The sequence below is a fragment of the Eschrichtius robustus genome, chromosome 5 (assembly GCF_028021215.1).
Source record: "Eschrichtius robustus isolate mEscRob2 chromosome 5, mEscRob2.pri, whole genome shotgun sequence".
NCBI classification, from domain to species: domain Eukaryota; kingdom Metazoa; phylum Chordata; class Mammalia; order Artiodactyla; family Eschrichtiidae; genus Eschrichtius; species Eschrichtius robustus.
This window is the reverse complement of record NC_090828.1, coordinates 3034360-3053245: the sequence shown is the minus strand read 5'-3', so window position 1 is coordinate 3053245 and position 18886 is coordinate 3034360. Positions and strand designations below refer to the sequence as shown.

Genomic DNA, 18886 nt, shown 5'->3' with positions numbered 1-18886 from the left:
TTAAAGGATTTTTTTGTTTTGTTTTGTGTTTTTTGATAGATGAGGGTTACTACCAGGGTGGAAAATTTCAGTTTGAAACTGAAGTTCCTGATGCGTACAACATGGTGGTGAGTAGCCTGCGCTTGAGCCGTTGTTCCCCCTTCGCGTGGCGGGTGGCCGTCACAGGGCCCGGCAGTCCCCCCGCGTTGTGTCCGAGTGCAGCCCACCCGGTCCTGGGACTGAGCACAAAATGGCTGATATTTGTGTGGTTAATGCCCCTCATCAGCAGTATTGAGAGTTTTAGTGGAGAGGTTCCTTTTCTCAACAAGTGTTTGCGAGTACTCCGTGCCAGTGTGTGCTGGGGTGCAGCTCTGCCGAGGCTGGAATTACCGCCCCGAGGCTGGCACCTTTACAGGGGGCGGCTTGGGCATTTCATGCAAACCTTGTTAGATTCTGGCAGTGGAGAAAAGAGCATTTTATTTAAAACTGTAGTTTTGTTTATGGTATAACACCAAAATTCCAGAAGTGTATAAAATGTGCGTTTTAGAACTTTGGAAAAGAATAATGACCTGTAGTTTCAAACTAGGAAGTGATTTACACCCCTAGCTACATGTTGATCCCTCCAGGACCCTCCCAGTAATAACCGTGCCAAGTGCTGGCACATCTGTCTTTGCTTTTAAGGAACGTGCTGACCCATTAGGAAGGTGAGAGAAAGTGTAGAAAGTTATCATAAAATGATAAAAGTGGTTAAGTAGCAGACAGTGATATTGGTTAATAATAGGAAAATGCTTTAGAGGAATTCAGAGAAGGAAGAGAGAGGGTCACTTTTGGAAAGTGGTCGAGGCCAGTTAAGCTTCTGAGGAGAGCTAGAATCGGAGTCGTCCTGCCTCGGGTGGCTCATGCACAACTGGGGCGGGTGTTCTAGGTGACGAGGACATCTCTGCAGCTGTGTCAGCGGGTATGGAAATAAGAACTGGCATCCTGTGTACAGGTCAAGTTGACCAGGTCTACTTGAATGAAGAATCAGGGTCGGGGAATAGTGGAGAGGTGAGAAAACTCAGATTTGGGGGTTTTGGAGTGTTTCCACTGTGGCTGTGAGAAATCGTTGAAGGTTCGAAACAGCACCGCACCCCCCTCAGTCGGGCGCTGGAGTGGACGTGGTACGCGGGCCCTCTCCATCCCTGAGCTGCTGAGCTTGGCACGTGGCCAGCTCTGCCAATGTTATACATCTTTTCCCCGCTGAGGTTCCACAGCCTTCTCTGGCCTGTCGACTAGGAAAGAAAAACCGGATGGTAAAGTTCAGTCCCCTGTTAACCTGAGGCTTTGGGAATCGGGCACAGCGTGGGTCCTGCTGCTTTCCCTGCAGTAACTGCTCCCTCCTTTCTGACAGTGGGAATCACCTGCTCCCCGCGACCTCGCCCCACCTCCACCGCCCAGGCCTAGTTCAGTGGCTGTAACACCTGTTTGTTTAAAGCCAAACTTTTATCTATGGAAATTGATCTTTACTGGGCTACTGTATTAAAAGTCGTTTCGGAAGCGTAATTTATGAGGATGGAAGAGTTAGCAATCCAAGAAAAACAAAAAATAAATTTAATTTTTAAGTGAAGACAGGAAAATATGCATTTCAGGTCTTTGTCAATCCAGCCAGCCAGCGACCCGCTGAGACTTCCCCTATTTCCCTGATCCCCGGCAGGGGAACCTGGCCTGACAGGGCACTGCACTCCCTCAGGTGAGAGCAGTTTGAGAACTTGGTTTAAGTGCGCATATTAAGAGTTTGGGGCTGTTTTGATGGTTTCTGGAAACAACCCGACATGCGGTACTTAAAACTCTAGACCTTCTGGACATATGCTGTATCTGTGGATTACTCATCTAAAGAATGTTAAAATTAAAGGGCGGCAAGTTTGTGACAGTTTTCAAAAAAGCAGTGAATTTGGTTGGGGCGGGGGGAGGATGGCTCACAGAGGAGTTTAGCGTAAGTTGATGAACTTTCCAAACAAGCCTCAAGGAAGCTGAGAACCGTAGTAGTTCGGGTGCATCGGCATCAGTTAGTGGCAGAGTGTCTTTTTCCCAGTGTGAGGAGAAAGCAAAACCGCAGCGTCAAGGAAGGAACAGAGTTTTGTTGAGGGCTTCTGTGTGTCAGGCGCTTCCACTCAGCTTTACCTTATGTCACTCTCCAGTAGTTCTCTCGGTGACATTAATGCTCATATCTTTACCCATCAGGAAGTTAGGGCTCAGGAAGGTAAAGTTAAGAACTTGTTGGCTTTGCCGGTCTAGGTGGCTCAACTGCCAAAGCTGATTCTCGTCCAGAGCTGCCCGGCTTCCTAATGTGTGCCCTTCCCACCGCACCTGGTGGCCACTCTGTAGTGAGAAAATGTTTGTCATGCTGCCCCGTTTAAGAAGCAGAGAAGTAGGAGATGAAATAAACAGAGGATAGAGAGCCACTGGGCCTCAAAGACACTTTTCCTGTATTAATTGGTGGCGTATAAAGACCTTACATTTTTATGTTTTAGTTTCTGTCTCCTTTGGAAAATTTCTAAATGATGGGCTAGTCCTGTTTCATCAGGAAGGAGACCCATGTTCTCCAGCCAGGAAGCACTGAGAGGCCAGGCCCTCGGGGCGGTATCCAGACGCCACCCTGCTGCCGTGAGGGCCTCTCTGCCTCTCATCCAGGCAGAGGTGGCGCAGCTGCCCTACCAGCAGGCCAGCGAGGGTCACAAGCTCACGCAGGGCGCACAGGCCAGCCCTGCCCCCAGGGAGCGTGAGGTGAAGTGCTTCACTGGTACAGAGGCAGATGTGTTCACCTTTTCTGTGGTTAAGCTTTATCTGTAGAATTCCCTTTAGCGTCTTTCTTCACTGGACCGTCTGCTCCCTGAAGGAAGAGTCTGGGGGTGTCTTAATCTCACTGTATTTCCAGTGCTGGGCGGGGGCTCCCACACCAGGCCTGCAGCGCGCATTTGTCCAGTGCTTGGCGTGTTCTCTGCCCCCCAACAAGTTGATGGTGTTGCAAATTAAACCAGCATATGAAAATACATAGGTTACAGGCAAATGGGGTAGAGATTATGAGAGCAGACTTTAAGGAATTCATGTTTCATTTGGATGAGGAGATACAGCCAGTTTTTAGCAAGTCAGCCTGGAAGGACTTTGTGGAGCTTTCTCAGAATTCATTTGCTCTGATGCCATAATTTACATGATTTCTGTACTTCAGAAGGAATTTTTTTTAACCCCTAACACTTATAGTTCCTATAATTAAGGTCAGTTATTAAGATTGTGAATGAAAACCTTTTAAGCAGTAAAGTAGATCATTATTTTAGAATAAACTTTTTTAGAAAAGAAAGAATACACCTATTTGGTATCCCCCTCACCCCTCACACCCCTCTGCCCGAGCAGCTAAAAGGCAGATATTTCCTCTGGATCTTTGTCCTTTTTTCCCTGAACTTTATCTCACAGTCTCCAGCTGCCTCGTAATCTCTCTCAGTCCTAGAAATAGCCTGCAATGATTGACTGACGTTTAATGAGCTCCTAGAATGCGCTGGGCTCTGTGTCAGACATTGTAGGCTGGAGGTGAGAGTCAAGCGGCCTTTGAAGAAGCTCAGTCTCTGGACACAGACACAGAAACAGTGACGAACCAAGGTGATGGGGATGCCCAGAGGAGGAGGAGGCCTGAGTGCAGATGGCGGCTTGGCTGTGATGTGACACAGTCCCAGGCCTCACGATGCTCCCATGGCATTTTGCTGTGAGTGGTCAGAGGAAACCGTGTGCTGAAGCAGGAGAAAGGAATGCGGCTTTTCTCTCCCCCTGGAAGTGAGGTTATGTGATGCAACCAAATCGAGTAATGTGACCGTGACCAGCCCTGAAAGGGGTCAGGAAGGGCTGCCCTGCCACGTTTCCAGAAGGAGGAGAACCGGAGGTACCACAAGTAACACTTGAATACCCAGTCACCCCTCTTCTTTTTATGTAATTTATTATACTCTGTGGAAAATTGAGAAAATACCACTATGCAAAAATAGAGTATTAATCACCTGTTATCTCTCCATCCAGAGATGATCACCGTTAACTTTCTGATGTGTGTTATGCACAGTATATAATCATACATACGAGTGGGATCACGCTACACATAGCTTGGTAACTTGGGGTTTTTTTAACATTATAGTATAGGACAATATGTCATCGTGAGAACATATGTTCTCATGTCAATTAATATATAATTACATCATCATTAGTAAGAACACTTAATTGTATGATGTATCATGGTTTTAAACCAATCCTTTATAGTTGATCACTGGCTGACCAATATTTTGATTATATGAACCAAACTTTATGTAAGGGGCAAAATAGTAAATATTTTAGGCCTTGTGGACCATATATGGTCTCTGTCATATATTCTTTTTTTAAAACAACCTTTTAAAACTGTAAAGGCCATGCTTAGATCATAGACCACGTGAAAACATGCCTGGCCTTATCTGGTCCATGGGCTGTAGTTTACTGACCCCTGGAACAAGCAGTGCTGTGATACACGTGCTAGACAACGGCTTGTGCATGCCTGCCGCTCGCTGTCTTTGGATAAATTCTTAGAAGGGGAATTACAGGTACTGAGTAACTGATGCTAATTTTAAGGCTTTTTATCAGTACTATCCAGTTACCCTCCAGAGAGTTTTTCCAGTTGACATCCCCACCATCAGTGTTTGAAAATTCCCTTTTTCCTAAACCCTTACCAACATGGGATATTTTCATTATTTTTTTTCTTTTTGCTATTTTGGGAGGAAATAAATGGTATCTAAATGGCATTTGAATTTTCATTTCTTAAATAAGTAGGATGCTAAATTTTTTTCCTACTTATTAGCTCTTTATGTCTTTTATGAGCTGTTATTATGTGCTTAGCCCTTTTTTTCTGTTGAGGTATTTTTTTTTAATGTAAAATGTTTATGTAAACATTTTATGTAAAATGTTTATGTAAACATTTTCCTGTTTTTCATTTTTTTGTTGTTCTATAAAAGTTTGTGTTTTTTTGTTTCACCACTGTAGTCAAATCTGCTTTTCCTTCTTGAATTTCTCATGCTGTGAAATGCTTACAACAGGCCTTCAGACCCCGAGATAGCCCGTCCATGGTTTCTTCTAGTCCTCTCAGAGCTCCGTGTCATTTGTGTGGAATAAAGCTCTACGTGAGCATCTAGCTGTACTTTCCGAATGGTTGGCCAGTTGTCCACTGAAGAATCCCTGTTTCCCCATTGATTTGCACTGCAGTCTTTGTCATATACTAAACCCTTAGCTGTGTGATGGGATGGCTAGTCATGCCACCACTGAGGTAGGAGGTGGAGCTGGTATTTCTTGGTCTTGCTTTGGGCGTGGTAAGGGTCTACAAGAATGGTTCAGTTTGGAAAGTGTGTGTCAGAATCCAGGACCAACTTCCGGTGCAGAGGTTTGCTCTCTTTGTGGGGGACCGCTGTTACGAGGGCCATTGGCCAGGGAGGCGCTGTACCAACATCTAACTGTGGACGGTGTGAAGGGACAAGGAGGAGAGGGGCAAGTGCAGTGGGACCCTTGGAGCTGCAGTGGACACTGGGCGGGGCGACTGTGTGTCAGGGCCTCAGAGGAGGGAGGGGGTGAGCCTTCAGTCCCTTCAGGTACTGAGTCGGTGATGCGGTCTACCCAGTAGGTTACCTGTGTTCAGTGTGTTCATTAGAGAGATTTACCAGTATATACAGCGCCAGTGACGCTGACCTTCCCTCTTCAGCCTGAAGGCCTTGCTGAAAGTGCAGGCCGTGCTAGCATTCCTTCTGTCGGATGCATTCCTGTTTACTTGCAGAAAAGCAAATTAGCATATTCAGTTGATTTCAACTCACTCTGAACCTAAATTCTGTAATCCTCAGACACCAACATCTGCATGGTTGGATTAATCATTTTGGGGAGTCTAGGTGACATGACATTTGACATTCTGGTGTCATGGTGTTTTGAAATCAGGAAGAAAACTTATGAGGGTACTGAAAAATATGTTTGTTTTATACAAATAAGAAGCTGAAACTATTAGAGTACTAGAAATAGTACAGGAAAAGATCTGGATGGTGAAGTATTTTCTAGATTGGTATCAAAGATAAAAATCTGATGATGAAGATTTTGTATCTGTGAGATGACCTGTCTGGTGAGATTCTGTGGGAAGACTGTCAAGCTCCTCAAAGCAAGGCCACCTCGCAGTGGAACTGGGCCTGGGGAAGAGGCCCACCCGCTGCAGGTGGGGTGGGCTCGCGGCCTTTCTGGAGGCAAGGGCACTTGGCGCTGAATCCGCAGCCTGCTCTCTGGCCAGCCCCTCCCCTTACTGGCCTTCATCCTGGGGAAATATTTCATATGGATGCGAATGAAGACAACGTTGATTTAGCAGGTTTGTAGTGCCTGATGAGCCAAGTGAGCGGTGAGACAAGGCACTAGGCGGGGTACATGGAAGGCTCTGGAGAGCCTGTGATCTCTTCCTTCTGTGTTGCAGCCTCCTAAAGTGAAATGCTTGACCAGGATCTGGCACCCCAATATCACAGAGACAGGCGAGATATGTCTCAGGTGAGTTTCTCTCCGTCCCCGTCTTCTCTGTGTTGTGAGCACCGTGCGTGAGTGATGGGCTTTCTACATGGTATCTCCCCCGAGAGGAGATTCTGAGGCTGGGCCAAGGTTAGGGAGGCTTCTGGTTGCACTCAAGTAACTGGAGTGGCCTCCCAGCTCCCCCATCCCAGCCCGGCGTCTGCAGTCCACCCAGGTGCCCCCCTCTGAGGGCCCTTACCCTTTTCCCTCCATATGGCTGATTTTAGCCAAGAGGGGAAAATATGAGTAATGGAATCCAGGGTGGGGGGAAATGTGGATGGGCAGCTTCAGAAGACCCAAGCACTTGTATTTAAATGTCTTCTCTTTCCCAAAATAGTCTTGATGCGCGTAGGAGCACTTTCGGAGCAGGATAAGCTTTCCCAGTTGTGCCTGGGTCCCCGCCCTTCCAGTGGCAGATGGTCAGGGCTCAGTGACTTCCTGCCTCTTGAGCTTGCTGGTCACTAACGTAGAGAACTGGAGGAGTTGTGTAGGGTGTTGGTGGTTGTCGTTTTTAGGTAAATTTAGCTTGTGGGCTTTATTTTTCTGCGTCTTGCGCTTTCTCTGGTAGGGCAGTGAGGTTAACTTGCAGGGGCTCTGGTGCTGGACCCCCGGGCCAAGCCCCAGCCCCACCGCTGCCAGCTTCGGGACTGCGGGAACCTGGAGAGCAGGCAGACAGGGTTTCTCCGGCGCGTCCTTTGCTTTCTTGCTGTGATCTAGTCCCTCCTCAGGCCCTGCCTCTGTATCCTGTCCTTTTACCCTCTTCTCCCCGCACGTGCACTGTGACCACTCCTCCCTGCGAGGACGACGATTAGGACTCATTTCCCCATTTTATTTTGTATGTGGAGCCCCCTTTTCTTTCATATCAGCTTCATTTTTTAATAGATAGTTGACGGGAATTCCCTGGTGGTCCAGTGGTTAGGGACCCAGGTTCAGTCCCTGGTTGGGGAACCACGATCCCACCAAAAAAAAAAAGATAGTTAAAAATACACTTTATAAGTCAGTCATCTTCCGTTTTAAGTATCTGTCCTTTAAGTATTGAAACTTTAAAAATCTATGATCTTCAGGTCCAGATTGTAAGTGGTTTCTGGTCCGGCCTTGTCTCCCCAGGCTTTCCACCTGCGCCCACTCTCCTGGGGGCTCCCCACACTCCACTTCCTGTCACGTCCCCTTCTCCGGTCAGAATTAGGTCCAGAGAGGGCATTTCTCTACTCACTTCTGCAGTCTTCTGAGAAGTCAGATTATTAGCAAAGTATAATAGGAATTTAACAGATGGTAGCCTGCTACAAAAGCCAGAAACTTTATAGGAAAATCATTGATAGGTTTAGCCACATTAAAATTAAAAATACAAAACACAAAATGGAAAGAGAAAAGATCGGCAGGATTACATCCTTTGTATGTAAACAGTCCTTTCAGTCAATATGAACAAGATGGGACATACCCACTGGGAAAATGAGCACTGCCTACGGGTGGGTGATTCATAGAAGGAGAAATGCAGTGGGTGGTGAGCATCTGCTTGATGCTCAGTCTCCTTGGTGATCAGAGGACACATGGAAGCGAGGGGACGCCGCTCACCACTTCTCAGACTGGCAGGTACGAGAGCAAAGTGCGTGTGAGAACAGGCTCCCTCATTCCACTGGAGGGTGCATGCATCTGTACACCTTTCATTGGTCCTTCAGCCATAAGGCCTACATTTAACTTGTATGTACCCTCGGACCTGTCAGCTGCACCTCTGGGAATTTAACTGAGGGAAGTAATGTGCCAGGTTTACGTACAAAGACTACCTCTTTGTGAAAAACTAGACAGTGTCCAGCGATGGTTTTGGGCACAGCCGACTCGTGGCATCTCCTGAATAAAGGAAATGACGTGCCTGGCGCTCCATGGGGCCTGGTCTAGTCACAGGGGTGCTTGCTTCTCTTAGTGAGACTCGCCCTGCTCCCACCAAGGGCCCACACCCTGCTCTTGGCTCAGGGCCAGCAGTGCTGTATCTGTGGGATTGGAGGGACCAGGGCCATGAACCCAGCGGTTGCACTTCAGATTTTTTTTCTCCTAGAACCCGAGTTTCCGGTGTAGTCCCTGGGGCATCCTCTGTCCCCTTGCCTGTACCCTCTCTGATGGCCACATGGCTGTCACCTGAGCTCCCTCGGGACTGCCATCTGCTCAGGCTGGGCCCGAACCTCCATGGTGTCACCCTGCCCAGATCTGCGGCCCCCAGACATGGGCACACCTGGCCTCCAGGGGCAGAGGCCTCCTGCTCTGTCTGTGCTTGTTGACAGGGAAGCTCAGAGGGCGCTGACTGGTCGGCCAGTCTGCCCGCCTGCCTTCCATCGGCTAATGTTGGCTGAGCCCAGACACAGTGGGGAGCAGTTTGCATTCTCTGCTTTATGGGGTTTGCCAGCTGGTGGGGAGACAGGCATTAAACAAGTAAACAAGCAAGGGTATAGCTAAAATTGCAATAAGGTCTATAAATGAAAAGGATAAGCTAGATCAGAAATAATTCTTTCCCCTGTCTTAGTAAAGAAGTCTCTCGTTGGATCATATGAACCACCAGGGTTGGGCAGTTGGTTCCCAAAAAGTTATTCAAAAGTTGTAGAGATTTTATCTCAGCAACTCACTGATACCTCTGCAGGGTGGAAAGACGTCCCCCGGGTAGATGGGAGTAGGGTACATGATGTGAGTTTTCTTTTTAGTGCTCGAAGTAAGCTGTAGGTTAGTTTTATTTATTCTAACTGATCTTCATGGGCAATTAAGATATGGCATTGATTCAAATTCTGCATATTTATATTTTCTCCTGATCGTCATTGAATTTGAACGTGTTCTGATTCAAAAATTTTCTTAACAGTAGCAAGTATGACCTGGAAAACCTCATGTTGACGTGTTAGCTTAGGAGCTGTTAGGTGATATAATTCAACAATGCCGAGCTCCTTTTTTCACCAGAAGGAGACTAGGCAGTAAGTGGTGATTTTTCAGAGTATGGAATGGTTATTTATATGAGAGTATATGCTGTGCATTTGCAGTTGATAGAACAGTCATGAAAATGACTCTTAGGGCAGCTCACGTCACATACCCCTGGAGCCCACGTGGCCTTCCCTGAGCATGGTCCTCCCGCCCACGGGTGAGCACCTTCCAGAATTTTGTGTTAATCTTTTATTTTTTAAACAGCTGTTGAAGTCCTGTGCTGGGTGCTCACGTGGGTGTGAGTCCACAGCGCATTTGGGGGCGCGTGCCGCCCTGTGCCTTGGTTTCTCCTCTGTAGCATGGGACCCCTCCCTCTCTGGTCTCGGGGCACTGGGGGAGTGTTGGGTCCTGCTGACACACAAACAGGAAGCTCTGCTGTCATTGTTGTCACCGTCCTTTTCCGAATGTTACATTGACAGATGTGCTCTGTATGTTCTGATTTAAGCATGCTTTTTCCCTGCTGAGTGTACAATACATAAAAATAACACTCGCGATTAGACTGGAGGATCCGTACAGGCGTGAGGCAGGGAAGGCCTTCTGTAGCGACACAGGAAACTGCGGAGCCACAGAGGAGAGACGGGCAGCGTGAGACGTGCACCTCCGTTCCGACAGAAGTCACGCCGAGCAGCTCGCGGGACTGGGGCCTGCTCCTGGCTGACCGCTGTGCCTTTCTGTGTCTGTTTCAGTTTACTGAGAGAACATTCGATTGACGGCACCGGCTGGGCCCCCACGAGGACACTGAAGGTAGAGTGTCCTTTGCCCGCAGCCTCCCCGGAGGCCCCTCCGTCAGCAACCAGCCTCCTGTAAGGACAGCGATGTCCACGCCGTCCCGTCCGCGTGGGTGGCCGGGCCCACGCTGCTCACCCGCCACCGCCCGCCCGGGGCTGCTGGCCAAGCGCTGGCCCTGCTCAGCTCCCCTGTCCCCACTTCTCTTCGGTTGGGGGCGGGGATTAGGGTGTCGGGTCATCTCCTCTCCGCTCTGCCCTTTACCATCTGTGCTTCGGTGGTTTACTGTTTCTACCCTTGTCTTGCTATTCGCCCCAGTCTTTGAAAGTTGTCTCCCCCTTTAGGCAGTGGAGACTCGCCAGGCATGCGTAGAGACGGAGGAAGGAAAGTCTGGCTGTGCTATGTCTGCTCTGAGTTACACTGGACAGAGGAGGGGTGGCAGGGTGCAGCCAGGGGTGCTGCACGGGGGCCCCTCTCCCGGGGCAGGGGGTGGAAAGGGGAGCCACAGGGACTAAATAAGTGGCCCCAGTTGCTTCTCCAACATGGCTTGAGTGGGTTTCAGGGGTGCGTGTCGTGGGTACCCACGCGAGGCCGCCGGCTGTGCTTCGCCTCAGGGCTTTTCCATGGTGCTCTCCATAGGCACCTGCAGTTTCTTCCCATGCCTGACCTTTTATCAGAGGAGTCAGGACTTTTGGCCAGTGTTCACCTAGTAGTAAGCAGCTACCTGACTTTTGCCGTCTTCTTTGACTGAGTAGTGAAATAGCTCCACACGGTCGTAGCCGCTGCCCGTCTGCCGTGGGATCGATCCTGCGCAGAGGAGCGATCGCCTGGGACTGGCTTTGGGGGCAGCCGTGTTCCCAGGCTGCACTGCAGCACAAAGGCGTGGTCTTCTGAGCCAGGCCCGTCTTCCCTGGTGACCGTCCTGCTGCTCTGACACTGACGGTCCCACCTCTCAACTTGAAAGGGCCGTGGGCGTCCAGTCAGCCTGTTCGTGAAGCTGTGAGAGCTGCGTGGGGTATCACACGTGCCGTCTCCCTGCCTCTCTCTCTCGTGACGGTTTTCCACACGTGTCCACTTTGGCTCAGTCAGGCATGGATTATAAACGCTGTCCCAGCTAAAACCACTCGTAGGTCTAAGTCTGTGCCAAGTGCACAGAAGGCGAGCAATGGCTGGTAACGGAGCTGCTGCGCTGGATGCTGTCCCCAGGTTGCAAGGGGGAGCCTGAGAATGACGTTCTAGGCCCTACCTTTTAACCTAACTCCTGCAGAAAACTAACCTCCTCCACTATATGCTGACTTAACTGGTTCATCTCTTAGAGACCATCCCCACCTGAAACTTGTTTTCGTCTTTCTTTCTCATTTCAGGATGTTGTTTGGGGATTAAACTCTTTGTTTACTGTAAGTATGTTGACCAGAATCCCAAGTTTTTCTTGATTCCTCTGTCTCCTGCTTTTAAAGATCACGTTAAGGATACCACGAGGGAATCAAAAACAGCAGTGTGGGCTTACTGAACCCCTCTTTTCTTTGGCACTTTGGTGAATCAGAAGAACAGTGAGACAAGACCGGAGGGGGCTTTGGAGCAACACTCTGGGAGCTCCTGGGGCCAGGAGGGGCGGGAGCAGAGCGTCCCCACTTCCCCCTGCTGTTGTGGCTGCCTCGCTCCCGGGGGCCGGCGTGGGCCGGTTCTGCTCGCGGTGGTCTCCTCCACGCAGGCCCCTCTGGGAGCGCCTGGCCCACCCCAGACCGTCCGCTCTCAGCGGCAGCCAGTCCGCAGCTTCCTTCGCTCCCAGGGGTCCGGTTTGGGAGAAGGAGTGTGTAGTCACCAACCCTTAGGCTTTTCACAGACCCAGAGCCTTAGAATTATTCTCTTAATCAGCGAAGTCTGCTGTCCTCAGAGAACAGCACCTCGCAGGCAGGGCTGGAGGGCGGGAAGAGGCATAGGAGAAGGGGAAAGGGGGAAAGCTGGTATTTGGATTTTTATGTAGTATTATTTGTTCCTTTGAGTTTTGGCTTTTTGATCATAAAGAAGCTTGGAAAGAAATAAGCTTCAGGGATCTGTCTCTGGGCAAAAAAAAAAAAAAAAAAAAAAAAAATCTCTGCTACTTTTGGTAAAACCTAAGTCCCCCCATGAAAACGAGCCCATCCTGGACAGCCCACAGGACGGCGGGACTGCTCCCTCACCTGTCGTCCTCAGCCAGTAAAAACCAGCAGAGCAGAGCCTCAGAGGAGAGCCCTAAGTGCCTGCCCCCCCTGCCTTCTTGGCTGATGTCACCAGGTGGTCCGGTAACACCTCCTGATTTCAGGTCCTGCCGTAATCTCCAGAAGGCAATACCCAAGGGGTACCGGGCCATCTGGACAGTTTTCTGCTGGTCTCAGCCGTTTTGTTGTGATTGGTTTTGGCTTTTCCATTGAAGTGAAGTGAAGTTTTACTTATGGAGATGCGGAGGCTGGAGCGTGATTTAAAACCTGCCTGGCAGTTGTGCTGCTTTTCTTTTGAAGGACATCTGGTGGGTCCCCATCTCTCCAAGCACTCCAAACCTGCCAAATTCTAAAGAGCCCAGCAAACCTGCTAATGAAGTCTATAATGGTTATTCCAACTCACATATTCATCTTAGGTAAAATAAATGGTAAAGAAGATGAAGAATTCTCTATGTCTGGTGTAGTCTTTATATGCACCGGGATTCTCATATAATATGTGCTTTATATTTTTGCCTATTTCTGGGACTTGGAACTAATTTCCCAGCTGTTAATGATCATAGAGATTTATAATTTTTCCTGGCTGTATTTGTGACATACTGGTCACACCCATATTTATTTCCACATCAGGAATACAATCCCCAGATTAAACATTTCTCCTGAGGAGAAATACAGTTGTCTTTACAATGATCTGTCAGTGGCTTTGGAAAGCAGTGACTCATCATAACAAACGTTTCTACCCTGATCTTTAAGAAGAGGAGTAGGTAGTATAAAGAAAAGACATGGTCTCCGATCTAAAATCCGTCGCTATTCTTGTGGTGGGGTTGGGGGGGAGTAGCCATTCCAGGGCTCTTCTAAGGTGGAAAGGGTCTGGTGCTGGTTCCCTGGGGCCAGGGAGCACTGGCCCCAATGGCACCATCCTACGTTGTTAGGTCAGGTTGCAGACGTCCTTCCTACTGGATTGTGAGTGCCATGCTTGTGGAGGTGAGTTAAAGATGAAGGGAGAGTCTAGGCAAAGTCAGAATAGAAACATAGAAGGCAGAGTTGTTAATCACAAAATAAAGGAGAAAATGAATTTTTAAGGAAAAATTAATAGGATTTTTATTTAGAAATGCTCATAATAAGAGTGGTTTGTCATTCCCCAAGTATCAAAACTAGCATTAGAAATTAGTGTGATCGCTCTTTCCTCACCAAACGTTGGATAATCGTGAGTAAACACATCCCTGCCTTCTTTCAGTGGACCGTTAATCACCATTCTGAAAAAAGTATCTCACGTTCAGTGCTCCTACATCAAAAGGAACTTTAGTTCTCAGGAGTTTTTTCAACTCTCTAGGTCGTTCTGTCATTTGCTGATTAGGTTTCTGTTGCCTGCTTCATAAAATGAAGACTTGCAACAGCAGAAAAACAGATTCTTTCCATTGTTTACTTTGAGTTTCTCTCTTTTTAAGGATCTTTTGAATTTTGATGACCCACTGAATATTGAAGCTGCAGAACATCATTTGCGGGACAAGGTAAGCTAGTAACAGGAATATTCTAGGTTGATGTATTTGGTGAAAAGATAATTACTGCCCCTTGATTAAATAAGTATGAAATTGAGAATGGTGACTAGAATTTGACTAGAATTAAATCCCATTGAATTAAATGGGACTAGAATTTAAAGTAATTTATGAATGATATAATAAATGTGAGTGGTCTCAGAAAAGTGTTTGACCCAAGGTCAGACAGAAGTGTTTTTACGTGTGGTTTCCTGGTAGAGTTCAGTATGAGTGATCTACAACAGGCGGCTGTCGCTTTACCGCATGACGGTGTAGGAACACAGAAGGGAGAACGAAGGGTGTTACCGCCCCCCAAGCCCCCCCCCCCCACCTCCGCGGCCACCCAGCGGGCTGACCGCCCTCCACACCTTCCCGGAGCGCAGGCGCACGCGAGCCCACAGCGATGGGGTCGTGTTTGTTTTGTTGTCGTCGTTCGTGTATTTTCGCTTTTTCCCTCCAGGTCAATGCATAAACTATCACTCGTTCATTTTAGGAGCTGTTGAATAATATCCTGTGGTGTGGCTCTACCATACCTTTCTCAACCATCCTCTTATGGCTGGGCACTCAGGTTTTTCCACGGGATTATTTTCCAGCTACAGACAGCACTGCAGTAAATGTCCTTCGTACACACATCCTTACAGCGTGCGGGCACGAGGCACAGGGTGTGGGGCAGGAGCCCGGGAGGCGGCCGAGCGTGGCTGAGGCGAGGCTGCTGGAGGTTGTTGGGGGCTGGTCAGGCCTCAGCAGACAGCGCTGCGGCGCTGACTCCGTTTAGGCACAGGACCTCCCGTTTCGTTCTCTGAGCCACATTCCCTGCGAATCCTTGCCCCGCCCAGGAGTCAGCCACCTGACGCTGCTGGATCGGCTCACATGGCTCTGGACGCAGGACGTTCTAAAGGCCATCAAGTTGGTTCTAAATACCGTGCTTAATGTTGAGGGCAGCTGCTTCTGTTCATGTAAGACTACTGTGTGCCAGAGCGCGTGGGCCTTTCAAATGTGCCACGTGTGGTGTTCACCACGGCCTGCCTTAGCAGGGCCCTGAGGGCAGGCAGGAGGGCCCCGCCAGCACGTGTCCCGGCACGCGGGGAGCAGAGAGCCAGGCGGTGGCCCCGGAGGGTCAGCGGGCGGGCAGAGGAGGCCAGGTCCTGCTGAGCAGGCCGGGAGGTGGCCGGCCTTCGGCAGTCAGCCATCTGCACCCTTGGGGCGGCCCTGGCGGGGAGGAGCCTTTGTTCCTCCGCTACGCTGACAAGCCTCGCAGGCGGGCCCCCAGGAGGCTCTGTTCACATTCTGACTCCACCTGTCATTGTCACCGTCCCTGACAAGGATGTCCCCACTCAGCACTGACTGACTGTTGTAGCCCCTGCGGACTAAACCTTGTCGGGGAGGGAACACACCCTTATAGAGCCAGGAGGAGAAGCATGTTACGATTGTTTACTTTTTATTGTTCTCGGAAGGGTGTTTCCTGCTCTTTGTATGAAATAGGAAGAGACTTGCAGCTTACAGGCAGACTTCATTTTATTGTGCTTCGCAGATATGGGTGTTGCTGCTTTATGTAGGGCTCTCAGGGAAAGCCTTTCTGGTAAGATGTGAGTAGAGGCCGGTTGTGAACCAGGTGGACCTCAGGGAGGAGTGTTGCAGAGGCCTCAGCAGCGGCGCAAAGGCCCTGAGGCAGGACTGCGCTCCTGGTGCTCAGGGATGCTACAGGGGCCCCGTGTGCCTGGGGCAGGGCAGCAGGAGGGCGCTGGTGACATGGTAGTAGCAGCAGCCCTGCGTGGCCCTCCAGGTGCCAGGCAGTGTCCTACCTGCTCCCAGACATATTTGTTTTCCCGACAACCCACGAGGGAGGGACTCTTGCCCCTGATTTGCTGCTGAGGGAGCAGGGCCACCAAGAAGTGAAAGACTTGCCAGGAAGGGGCGGAGCCCAAGATTTGAACCCGGGCGGTTTGGCCCCAGAGTTCGTGGTCTTCTCACTGACGAGAGCAAAGGGGATTAAGGCTGAGCTGAGGCACCTGTGGTCCTGGGTCAGACATTGAGGGGTTGGGGGTGTCTGTGGGATCGTCACTCCACATCCCGGGAGCTTTGGCCGTGGCTCCCTGGGAGCCGATGGTGTGTCGGCTGCTGGGTACTGTGGAGGCGACCTTGTGAGAGTTCTGCTAAAGGCAGCAGGGCTTCTGTGCAGCCCGTGTTGGCTGCGGGCAGGCGGCTGTGAGGGAGCCTCTGAGCACAGTCCTGGGCCACCTGGTGGCGACCACAGGTGTCCCCTTCTCCCCTTTCCTTGAACCCGCCCCACCCTGAAAGAGTGACTTCAGCGTGGCCGAGGAGAGCAGGCCCGTTCTGCCCGCGCCTCCCAGGGTGGCCCCTGCAGCAGGCAGGGCTCGGGGAAGCCGCCAGAGGGTGCGCGTCAGGCCCGGGGCTGTGCCTCTTGCTGGATGGGACTGAAGCCTGGGACCCTGTGTGCAGCTGTGGGTGGGAGTGAGAGGGTTGAGAGCCGCCTTCAGGGTACAGGCTGTCCTGCCACCGAATGCGGGCGGGTGTTCTGAGGTGGACGAGCTCCAAGTCAGTCGTGGCTCAGACAGTCCCAGGGGCCCTTCCCAGTCCTGCAAGGCCAGGGAATTTTGCTCCTGACCTTAGAGAGAGAAGACCTGGGGACACACTTGGGGTGTTGGCTCGGATCTGAGGTGGCTTTCCCGCCCACGCTGGCCTGGGAGATACCTGCATCCATACAGCGTTTTTACACCTGAGGGATCAGCCCAGGCCCCCAGGTGGCCTCTGCTTGATGCCCAGGAGGGCCCTCTGTAGCAAGCGCACCTCTCCTCTCGGGCAGGGTGGTCACCCTGATGGCGGGCTGCACTTGGGCCATAGGTAGCAGGGTCCTGGGGAGACAGATCAGGACACAAGGGTCTTCCTGAGAGCAGCAGCCAAGGCTCATGCCCATTTGTGGTCCAGAGTCCCGGCGTGACCCACATCGTGACCTTGACCACACTGGTGAATCTCACTCTCCCCGTCCGCACAACAAAGGGCCTTCGGTTCCCTTCCGCCCAGAGCTTGTTTGTGTCCCCTCCCGGCACCCAGAGTGGCAGGGAGATGGCACTCAGCCCCGTGGGTCTCTGAGTCTCCTGCCACCTTGGCAACTGGAGGATTGGAGGCCGGACCCTGCACACCCCCCCGAGAGCTGGCAGGGGTCCTTGGCTCGGGGGAATGCCACTTGTTCCTGAAGTGTCGCTCCCTGCGCTGACTCACTCCCCCTCTTCCTCCTCTCTGCCTGGTGCCTCTTGCCCCACAGGAGGACTTCCGGAATAAAGTTGAAGACTACATTAAGCGTTACGCCAGATGACAGGAGGAGAAGGCTGCGGGGCCGTGGACTGTGCGTTAGCAGTTTGTCTCCAGCTGAAGCGAGAAGGGAGGCTCCGCCCCGTCCTCGGCTCCGCTCAGTCCCGCTGGGCCGTCCCAGTCCTGCGACCATGCTGTCCTGAGGAAGAACCTCTTCACGACCGCCCGTTGTAGACAGAGAGTTCCACATAAATACAGCCAGAAAATGTGCTTGGGGTTCTAAAGAGTTGTCTGCTTACCTTAACATGTTTACTTTTTTGAAACTGTACTGTATAGGCTGTTAATGAGAGTCTCGAGAAGTTGTGATGAACTCAGCATTGAGGCTAGAGCTTGCTTCTCCCCTTCCCCCCCGTCAGTCCCCGCACAGGTGACGCTAATGATGTGCTCAGTGCAGCTCGCAGATCGGCGATCAGAAACCCGCTGCAAACTGTGATTGGATGCGAATTCTCTTAGCTCCTTCCACGAATGTTGGCCCTGCCTAGATGTCGTGAAGCTTCCCAGAATGCATAGTCATTCACTGTAGATCTCTTACTGAAATGCGTATTTTATTTAATGTAAGTATATTTTGGGACAGATTTGTAATTTGTACAATTTAATGCTTTAATTATTTTTTTCTATTCTCATTTAGTTTGTATTTTCATTGTATAGAGCAGACAGAAAGATGTTGGGTCAAGCAACTATTGAAGAGAAATACAAAGAAAATATAAAAGACACAGTATTCGTTCTGTCCAAATGCAACGAGAATTTGGCTTTTGAAAATCAGCTCCTGTTTTCAGGTCCAGATGGGGCAAAGAAGTTTCGGGACCCTTTGAAGCTAGATCTGGATGAATTAAAAAATAATAATAATAATAGCAGGGAGCCCGTTCTCACGTGCTGCCCAGAGGAAACTGGCTGGAGCGCAGCCCAGCCACGGGCGTGGTGTTTCTGCCGTGGTCATGTGTCTGTGAGCCACTGTGCAAGAGAGCCAGACCCTCGTGCTCTGGGGACGGGAGAGATACCTCGGGAATCGGCCCAAACAATGTCTGATGCCACTGAGACTGCCCCTGTGGCCTTCCGAGTCGCTCCGGTTCTGGGCCCCGTCTCGGGGGTGAGTCTCCCAGGCCTTGGAGGGCCAGGAGTCAGTGGCACCACTTAAGCCATTCCCGGGTCAGGTCAGTGCACTTCAGAGTCAGAACACCGAGGAGAGGTGAGTGGCTTTATTACAGCGTTCGACATCTGAACCCTTGGAATCATATGCAAAATAAGTATCCGTATGGTTTTGTCTGCTGCTCACCTGACACGCTCCAGTTTACCTGACAGCCTCCTTAGGCCTCTGGATTCCCCCGTCTACCAGCTACCCAGTCTGGCTTGTTTTTCTTAATTTATAACATAATCCCAGATTATGAGATCAGTCTGTCCTGGAGATCAGCGGGGGAGGAATTCGGGCCATGCTTCCCATTTGTAGCCAGGAATCATGCCCATTAGACTGGAGGGTGACCCTGGCTGACGGGCCACTCCGTCGGGTGCGCAGAGCAGGAAGGATGGGGCTGGTTAAGGGCATGGCGGCGTCTCGGGGGCCCAGAGCCTGTCAGGCACAGTCACCCTGGGGGGGGGCGCTCCAGT

General features: G+C 50.5%; 1 protein-coding gene across 2 annotated transcripts in view; it reads left to right on the top strand.

Annotated features, from left to right (window-relative positions):
• Positions 1–17999, top strand: part of UBE2F (ubiquitin conjugating enzyme E2 F (putative)) — a 50719-nt gene extending 32720 nt beyond the window's left edge. For both annotated transcript variants that reach the window (XM_068544142.1, XM_068544141.1), the window contains 6 exons: positions 40–107; positions 6455–6525; positions 10185–10242; positions 11589–11621; positions 13868–13930; positions 17238–17999. In XM_068544142.1, the coding sequence (XP_068400243.1) occupies positions 40–107; positions 6455–6525; positions 10185–10242; positions 11589–11621; positions 13868–13930; positions 17238–17288 (344 nt within the window). In that variant the 3' untranslated portion in view covers positions 17289–17999. The remainder of the gene's footprint in view (positions 1–39; positions 108–6454; positions 6526–10184; positions 10243–11588; positions 11622–13867; positions 13931–17237) is intronic.
• Positions 18000–18886: the final 887 nt, after the last annotated feature.